The sequence below is a fragment of the Gymnogyps californianus genome, chromosome 3 (assembly GCF_018139145.2).
Source record: "Gymnogyps californianus isolate 813 chromosome 3, ASM1813914v2, whole genome shotgun sequence".
In the NCBI taxonomy this organism is placed as follows: domain Eukaryota; kingdom Metazoa; phylum Chordata; class Aves; order Accipitriformes; family Cathartidae; genus Gymnogyps; species Gymnogyps californianus.
The window spans coordinates 12,189,425-12,199,061 of NC_059473.1; the positions used below are offsets into that span (position 1 = coordinate 12,189,425).

A 9,637-nucleotide genomic window follows, 5' to 3' on the forward strand; every position below is an offset into this window, starting at 1 on the left:
ACTTCTGCTAAAACACTGGGCAGGTATTAAGGGGCAAGCAAGGAGGAGAGTGATTTCTGTTGCTTGCACGCTTACGGCTATATAAGGGACAGCAGCACAGGCATGCCCGGGAAAATAGCATTTGTGAGATTCCACACCAGCACATTCAGAAATACAGCAATTGTGATTCAGGTGCAAAGATAAACCACTGGCAGCACTTAAATGAACTCTGTGTTTCTGAAATGCCAACTGTAAAAAACTGCCGATATTTAATTTCGTTAGATATACTGCATCTGGTGTTTATGGCTTAGTGCTGTTGCCAGAGAGCCCCAGGAGCTTCGGTCTGGGAGCCAAGCCAGTGTCTACCAACTTAGCTGGACTACTGTGGATACACAGAGATCCAACATTCCTCTGATTTAAAGCTTTCAGGCAGATTTTCAGAGAATTTTGTTTTATTTATAGCTAGCATGTGTGGAGAGAAATAAAACAATCATTTAATATGCTGCACAATTATGGGCCTATTTCTTCCAGTTTCACATTTCAGTAGCTCATTTTGAAGCACAGAGAACTGGAAATCTGGTTATTTCTACCTTAACCATTCATACATGGATAGACACAAAGAAATTCAGTAATGGAATGCCTTTCCATTAAAAAAGGAAAAGGCCAAATACAATTTCATCACGTCACTTACACTATTTATACAGATGGTCATCGTAACTGTTACAGTCACATAACAGTTAAATGTTTTTCCTTCTTCCACTCCTTATGGCCCAGATTTATATCCTTCTGTTACAGGAAGCTCTGACTTGTCAATGAAGATGCCCTGGTGTTCTGATCCTTGCAGTTTTAAGATTCTCTTCTGCTTGAAACTGGAGTAGATGCTCTCCAACCCTCCCTACAGAAAATCAGAATTCCGTTCATTAAATTGACAAAAAATGTATGCCTCAGTCGAAAGAAAATTAAACAGAACTAGTAAAAACAAAGAGTACATATTCCATCTTCAGGGAATATTTTAAGCATCTGCATAGACAAAGATATTAAACAAAGTGTGCACAATTTTATTTCGTGGGGACGTGTAGGATGCTTGGCCATCTGCTGAAAATGTAAGGCTGCCAAATATCACAGATTCACACCTTGAGTCTGGAAATTGAGTTCACATGGCAAATCCATGCATTTCTTGTGGTGTCTGCATTCCACCGGCCTTTCCTTTACCTACTACTCAGTTTTACACTTCACTGACTGCTAAGCTGGATTGCTTCACAGTTTTTGAACAAGCAGAGCCCAATTTTGCAAAGTCCCACTGACTGCCACAGAGCTGCTGGCAGGATACCCGACTGTATGCTTGACAGGTTTTCAGAATTGGGGAACATAAGAAAATCAAAGTGTTTGGGAGATCAGGGGCCCTGCTCAAAGCCACCGGCATCAGGAAAAGGCATAACATTGTGCAGTTCAGGGAAAATTCTTCCATTCTTTCATTCTGAAAAAGTAATCAAAAGGAAAATCCTTAAAGGCTGAACTTTTACAGGCCCCCAGCTTATACTATGAAAAAAACCTGAGACTTCCATGAATATCTGACTTAATCAAAACCCTGCCATACTTTTAATTCATATAAACCTGTTCCTTACATCTAATTAGCTGAAAGTATGGGATTAGTGTTTCCCTAACTTAAAGAGTGGTTAACCAGATCAGGACCAAGGCAACAACAGTAAAACAAGGTTTCAGGCAATCTCATTGGAAATCTTGCACAGATTCATCATCTTGCCACTGTCTATAGCAGAGAACTTCATGGTGAGATCTGTTGGATAGTGAAAAGTCACCACTATAGTTGTTGAGCCTGACAGGAAATACATTTCTAGCACCTACTGGCAATTGGCAAGATAACAAATATAGACTGCACTTTTAAAAGTTCAGAAACCTATCTAACATTAATGCTGTTTTTCATGTTTCCTCAAATGTAAAAGTGATCTTTAAACTCTTCTATTATTTATTAGGTAGTTAGCCAATTATCAGGCATCCACTCACAGATTTTTATCATTGAAACTGCAGTATACCTCTAGTGCCTTCACAGCTCAGAGCTTTGAGGTCCACATCCGGCTAGGACACAACACAATGTATATGTCTATGACTGCAGCTTGTCGTGCTTTACTCCCCCACCCCCAACCAGGCTAGCTAGTGCAGGCATCACAGTCACTATGCTGATTACAGGGGAAGCCTCACAGTTTAAGATAGATTCAGGTCAAAAAAGCTGAAAAATACTCTGACTCTTTACCTTTACTAAATTATTTGCTTGTAGAGCTGTCTTGCCAGCAAGCCTGAGCTACCTAGTTCAAAGGTAAACCAGGTAGCATTGCTGAACTGTGCTCACTGCTGTACAGACACATCTTGTATGACAAAAGCTACATCACCTCTTTTCTTTTACCTTATGTTTTCATACTTTGTAAGGAGTATATTTCACTGGACGACTTATCTGTCTGCTTATGTCCAGGACATGCTGAATTACGTGCCTTTTTTCACACAAAGGTTTCAACACAAACTGCAAACAGCATTTCACAGGACTCAACTGTTCTCGTTCTGTCTTATCTGTAAAATAGGGATAATCCTCACCTGTGTTTAAAACTTTGTTTTCTAGGAACACTTAACACAGCAAAGCTCGCTGCCCTCCCTGCCTCTAAGGGGACATGCACAACATCCCTTGAAATTCTGGGATATCTTTAATTCCTTCTCCCTTCCAATCTGCTGCCATTATTTAAAAATCATTTCCTCTTCATTTCTTCTGAAGGTCTTCAGGTTTTTTTAATGCAGATTCCTGCTGGCATACCCATGTCTGGAGAAGTTCTTTGAAAAGTATCTGTTGTCAATACCACATCAGTCATCAGCTCGAAAGCCAAACGGATTTCTCAGAACTCCTGCTTGTTTAGCCACCTTTCTCTGTAGTTCTCCCAGTGGGACAGAATGAAATTAAATTTAAACTAGGCTTTAAATTATTCAGTCAGAGATAATTGAGTTTGGAAAGTCATACTAGAGAATGATCACCCAGGGAAGTAGCTAAATGGGGGGGGGGGGGGGGCAGGAGAAGGGAGTCGATGTGTCATATTAGGTACAGTAAAATCACAAATGTTATCAGTTCTCATAGTAAAAGGCACAAGCTACTCTTTCACTCTGATCATGCAGAAAATAATTCCCTGCACACTTAAGAATGGCATCCTTTCTCCTCAGACAGAATCAGGCCCTAAGGGGGCTGAAAAACCTGGTGAACAGATTACCTCATTTTTAGGGGGACTACATTTTCCAAATAAAAGAAGAACAAGCAGAACTCGTATTTTCATTACTAACTTTGCATAATGCCATGAGAGTCTCCTATAAGGGACAAAAGCTAACTACAATAAAAAGGCTGTGCTGATCTCACTGCTGCTTTTAACTCAACAGTGACACAGACAGGTTTCCTTGAGCAAAAGGTATTTTCTAGTTTAGCTATATCTGAATCTATCATACAACAAGGATCATTCATATTCATCTTAAGTAATAAAATAGCTCTGTCAATATCCATCCTTATTTTACTCCCTCCTCTCTCTAGCCATCATCAAGCACCAGCATTCCCCTGGATGTACCCTGACAGAAGCAGAGCAGTCCTGCAACTGCTTTCCTTGCACCAATATTTCATAATTACCTTCTCAGAAAAACCCAAACCCTGCCCTAACAGACTAGAAAAAAATCCACTCTGACTGATTAGAAAGGAACCAAAACAATGTAGGAACTGAGGGAAGACACTCAGGGCTGGCACGCACTAACACCTCCGAAGCAAACGGCGCTGTTTTGGGCAACTCTCACACGCTGGGCTCACCGCTGACTCTGCCATGAACAGCTTAGGGAGACCTGCCTGCTGGGCGCTGCTTTTTCATTTTCCCGGGATGACAGACAGTCCCAATCAGGCAGGAAAGCACCACGCTTGCGCAGTGACTGTGACAAGCAAAAACATTCTCCTCTGTGCACATACATATACATCACACAAGCGGGAACACACCTCTATCTGTGCAACACCGAGGCAGCAGTGACCACTCTCACAGGCACAGCACAAATAAACATGCCTTTACATCATACCAGCAATCATAAATTTCTGGGCTCGGTATCTCTCCCAGAAAGCACCACTGTAACACTGTCCCCGGGGCAGAGGCACCGCTCTCCTCTCCTCTCCTCTCCTCTCCTCAGCTCCGGGAGAGGCCTGGCCTCACCCCGCACCTCGCCCCGTCCCGCACCCCTGAGGGAGCCAGCGGCCGGCCCGCGCTAGCGGGAACCCGCCACCGCCCCCGCCTCTTCATTGCGCCTGCGCGCCCCGCCGCCCCGTCGCCACAGCAACGGCGGGCCGCGGCGCCGCAGCATGTCGCTGCCCGAGCCCCTGAGGAGGCGGCTGGGCTCCTTCAGCCGCACCGTCTTCACCGACAGCCACCGCACCGGCCCGCAGTACCCGGGCGACCGCGCAGGTAAAGCGCAGCGGCTCGCCGGGCGGCGCGCCAGCAACAAAAATGGCGGCGGGTGCGGCTGGGGCGGGGGGAGCTTCCCGGGAATGAAGATGGCGGCGTCAACGGTCACCTGGAGGCCGTTGGGGCGGAGCCTGGTGCTGACGGCGGTGCCCGCCCGCCGCGGGGAAGGGCCGTGAGGGCTCCGTTCTCCCACCGGCGGGTGTCCTCGGCTGTCTCCCCGTTTCCGCCCAGGCAGAGCCGTGCCATCTGCAGGGTAGCCGCCTCGCCCCCAACGTCGTCGGGCAGGAAGGCTGAGGTGGCGGTTCCAGAGCCCCGTCGCTGTCCTCTAGATCAAGGGGCCCGAGAGAGGGCCTCAGAGTAACCCCGGCGACACAGGTGCCGGCCCAGCGGTGAAAAGCAGAGATGCCTTTTAGATCAGGTCTGGTTTCACTGTCAGTCACGTAGTGTGGCTTCGTGGATGTTGTCAGGGGTAAAACTACAGCAGCTGCTCCGTCACCCTGCACTTCACATGCTGTGGTACTGCAGGCCTGAGGCAGGCTTCCTTAAAATACTAAACAGGGAACAGTCTTGGTTTAAAAGCAGGTATGGAGAACACTCTACACCCGCCTTCACGGCTTAGTAAGCAAGTTTGCATAAAATATTGCAGATAAAATCCATTGTTAGTCACACACCAGGTGCTCTGCCTGTGCCCAAATAAAAAGTAAAAATCATTTATGGAGAACACAGAACTAAGCTATTGTTTTAAGCTCAGTAGTCCTGCACAGTTAGCACACCAGATGGTTAAAGCATGAAGAGGTGTACTAAGCTACTCTAGGTAGCAAAAACTCAAGCTTGCAATATGCCTGCATTCTCTTTATTTTTCCAAGTCTATCGTAATGACCAATAACTGTTCCTTCATCATATTGCCAGTGAAACTTGCAGGCCAATATGCCCCCTTTTCATACCTTTAGAGTGAGAGTAGCCATGAAAATAAACACTGTCTACATAGAAAGGGTATATTCGTTTCAACTGATAAATCCATTCCAAGCTGATAAAATTAATCAAAAAGTCATTCTTATTTCAAGACAGGAGTACTCATTTTCTTTGTGTAGATATACTGCTAACACTTACTAGTTACTAATTATTCATTTCATTTGTCAAACAACACTGAAATATTTTTCTTAACTCCAGGAATAGCTTCTGGTTTTAGTAATTTCTTTTCCGTTTCCCATTATGAAAACTCTTATGTGAATATCCAACCCACTGAAACCAACTGCAAATGCACCATTAACTTCTAGGAGATCAGGATTTCAAAAATTAAGTTTACACATATATACCTTAGTGAGTTGCTCTAGCATCAAAGAATTGGCCATCGCAATAGTGTCTGGCTTTTCCATGAATTTTAGCAATCCCAGAAAATAATCATTCGTTCAATTTAGGGATAGAAAGATGAATTAGAATTGGCTTACATTGCTAAATATTCATCCAAAACACAGTTTTAAAACTTGAGCAGAAGTTACAAATATGAATGCTATGTCAATGAAACCTTTAACATACCTAAAACATTATCATCACAACTGAAATTAGAGCTCTTGGCTTCTCTGTTTTTAAGTAATATGGCCGTGAACCATATAAATTTTCATCCAATACATATAGGGCAGAAACATAGTTACTTATAATTGGATAGTCATTGTTTTCTGAAAGATAAAACAGTGTTTTAGAATTGTATCTCGGTGCCCTCCAAAGTCCTCCTGGTGTTTAAGAGCTTCATTCATTAGGACAGCTGGGACAATTTTAGGTAGATCGTGAAACTGTTTTTGAGGTACCTCTAGATTTTCATTCCTTTGCAGATGTAAGGAAGTGTTGATGCTTAAAAATGGGATTATTAAAAATATATATATATTGGTTGTCTTGCACCTTCTATTTCAGTATAACAAATCCCTGCCCCTCACACCCTACCCTTAAGGTCTGTCCCAGTTTTGTTCCCAAATCCTCCTCCCTTCCCACCTAGTCTAGTAGCTACCATGAATACTTCTGCAACTGGCATAAAGACTTCTGGAACAGACTGTACCAGGCTGCATGTGGCTGGACTGGAAACAGGGATGCCAGACTGAGGTGGAACAAAGACAGGTATGAGAGTGGTTGGAAGATATGGAAAGAGAAGGCAGTGTCAGAAGAGAGGTGGTTCTGAGGCTGGAAGCGAGACAACGTGGCTGTTCAGACTTATTTTCAATCAAATATCACCATTGTGACAGACAGGGGCACAGGACTTGAATACAAATCAGCAGGTCACAGTGAATACTTTCTAAACTTTCTCAGGTAGTACCAAGTGAAGTTGTGCCTACAGACTTCATTTGGGGAAAGCATGAGAAAGTAGACTGTTGGTAATTGAAGTAAAGTGGATGCAATATCAGTTAACTAGAATATGGCAATAAAACTTCACCCATTAAAAATGAATGATTCCCTTAGAATGCCCTTTTAAATTTTTCCTTGTTTTAAGTCTAATCTTGTAGGTCTATTATAAAATCCTAAATATAGAACTTACTGCCTGCATGTTAGAGTTCAATATTTGCTTTTCTCTACATTGTATGAATGCATTTTGTTCTCTCCAGACTTTAAAGGATAAGTTTTAGTTTGACACATATTTGAAATTGTTAGCTCTTAAGAACTAGAAGAATTACTGGCTTCTTGCAACATCGCTTCCATCCAAATGTCTATTTAGATAAAGATTGAAAATGAAGAGTGGGCAATGCAAACCTGCTCTCTGGCAGTAAGTCCTTACTCAGGAGGATCATATACAAAATAATGACAATCCAGTATGTACTCATTTAAACTTTGGCCGTTCTCTTAGGAACAGCAATGAAATAACCACTAACTCTTTCTGCAGTGTCAGTATACAGCACTACTTGAGCTAAGCCTATCAGTCAGAGACTGTGGAGTAAGCCATAAGCCACCAGATAATCAACAATCAGACAGTCAACTTGAATATATGACTAAGTGATAAAAATTATGTGTCCTGTGAACTGAAGTTGCTTTAGATTCCAGGAAATGGTGTAACTCAAGATAGGGTAAGAAGTTCTCCTCTGGATATATAAAAATACTTTTCTTAACATTTAATTTGACTGGGAAGAGTTGAAGCTAAGATGGAGCAGTATCTTTCTGTCATATTTATGGAAGGGAAGTATGGAACAAACTAGGAGTGATAAAGACTTCTCTCTATCTACAGATAATGAAATAGTTTCCAGTTTACCACTGCAGATGTCCCTCTATTTCAACGTTTACTTTTTCCCATTTTGGTGGCTCAGCACAGTTGTCATGCTCCATCTGAAGGTGAGTCCTGAAGGAAAGTGATGGTTTGCAAATGTAATATGTTTCTGATCAAACACCTCCTAGTACTGAGGTAGAGCTCACTGGAGTTAGAGGCTATTAAGTTTATTTGGGAATCCCTTGAAACTGGAGGTTCAAGAGTATTTGAAAGCCAATACAACACTGTCAACTGCAGTATCTACAGTGTCTTCATTTAATCACAAACGACATGTTATGAAACAGCTCAGCAAAACTTTTACTCTCTTCTTCCCTCTAGTATCCAGTCTTGTCAGATTACTACAAGTTCATCCTGGTCACAATCATGATCCTAGCCTCTCTAATAGAGGTCATTCGACTCTACCTGGGATACATGGGCAATCTGCAGGAGAAGGTATGTTACCGCATGTACCTATTAATTTGTGCAGGAGAGCTTTTTGGAGTTTAACGTAAATAAAATGGTCTACCAATTCATCTAAGAGATTTAAGTAGAGGAGATGGTTATTTCTCTTAAGTTACAGTCTGCATCTTCTATTCCGTTGGCATCAGCTTCCACTTAATTTTGTGCATTCCAAGAAATTTTCCCTCAGAAGAGAGCCCTCTCGCTCCCTAAAACTGTTTTGTCAGAAAAATAAGTATTGTTAGAAACACAGTGTATGGAAGTATTAAGCCACCTCACTTTTTGCCATTTCACATTATGTGCTGGCTTTTGGAAAATTTTAAAAAAATGTTTTTTCTTCACAAGATTTTGGATTTTTCCGTCTCCAACTGCCAGTTTTTAACAGGTGATGTCTCCCTGTTATAGGTCCCTGAGCTGGCTGGGTTTTGGCTCCTGAGTCTCCTCCTGCAGTTGCCTATAATTCTCTTCTTGCTATTTAATGAAGGTCTGAAAATTCAGCCACTGGAGCGAGCAGTCCATATTGTCTTTGCCCTCTTCCTCACCTTCCAAGTCGTTGCAGCCTTTGTCACCCTGAAAAGAATGGTGAACAAACTGGCAACTCACTTCCGCCTTAACGAATTTGACCAGCTGGAGGAACATCCTGTGCCTGATTTTTACAGCCTGGGTAAAGAAGAGAGAGCAGTTTCCATGGCTGGTAGGGGCCCCAGTGCTGGCTGGGGGTCACACACTGAGGGCCTGAGGAGCTAACAGAGGCGGGCCTCATGTTGCTACAGCTCTGTTTCCATTTTGTTGGGTCATTCTTTACCTTCCTACATCAGAGATTAAAAAATAGATCTTGCTTAAGAGCCATCATTAAACGTCAGAGATTGGAGCTCCACTCTGCAAGAAAAATCGAAGCCAATTACATAACTGGTTTGAGTGGACTATTTGTGGACTGTTACTGCGTAGAGTACCAACAGAGTAGATTTGGTGGTTTTTACATTTTACAAAGTCATATTTTTAAAAAAACAAGCCTTTTTTCCTCACTGTTTGCACAGAATTGTTTTGTTTACAATAAATCTTTTATACACATTTTTATTTGTGTTATCAGTTTTCTCTCTAGTCTTCCAGATACGTTGCACATATTTAATGTCTGGTACCTCAGTTAAGCCAAAAAAAACCCAAACGCAAACCAACAAAGAACCCCAAGAAATCTTGAGGCCCAAAAACAACCATGAAAATATAGTGAACGAACACTACAGTTTCAGAGATGGTCTTCCAGATAATTCCAGCACTAGGAATTCCTTACTAATAAACTAGGGATGGAATTTTAAAAGTATTCCTTCCTCAAAACTCCTCCACTCATCTTCTTTGGCTTAGCTAGAGTTTTAACTATCGAGCCATTCAAACAGAGTGGTGCAATTTTCTCAAACAGAGGATTCACTAAGTCAGCAGTAACAAAATTATAGCCATTAAAAAAATTGGTTTATGTCACTGAAAGGCAGAGCCTGTTTCTCAC

At 42.3% G+C, this 9,637-nt stretch overlaps 1 protein-coding gene and 1 long non-coding RNA gene across 4 annotated transcripts in view; one reads left to right on the forward strand and one right to left on the reverse strand.

The window, feature by feature from the left end:
• LOC127014883 (uncharacterized) overlaps positions 1 to 4,177 on the reverse strand; it is a 29,249-nt gene extending 25,072 nt beyond the window's left edge. Inside the window, exons 1-2 of one of the 2 annotated variants that reach the window (XR_007766230.1) lie at positions 4,078 to 4,177; positions 671 to 874 (exon numbers count right to left, since the gene is read on the reverse strand). This is a non-coding gene — a long non-coding RNA (uncharacterized LOC127014883). The other variant, XR_007766231.1, reaches the window with a different exon arrangement.
• Positions 4,178 to 4,354: 177 nt separating this feature from the next.
• Positions 4,355 to 9,199, forward strand: TMEM17 (transmembrane protein 17). Of its 2 annotated transcripts, none has more exons than XM_050894527.1 (4): positions 4,355 to 4,457; positions 7,663 to 7,766; positions 8,020 to 8,133; positions 8,545 to 9,199. In XM_050894527.1, exons 1-4 carry the CDS (start codon positions 4,355 to 4,357, stop codon positions 8,884 to 8,886), a joined length of 663 nt encoding a protein of 220 aa, XP_050750484.1. In that variant the 3' UTR covers positions 8,887 to 9,199. The 2 variants fall into 2 exon arrangements, with proteins under 2 accessions (XP_050750484.1, XP_050750485.1); XM_050894528.1 differs by having other exon boundaries at positions 4,355 to 4,437; positions 7,634 to 7,766.
• The last annotated feature ends 438 nt before the right edge of the window (positions 9,200 to 9,637 follow it).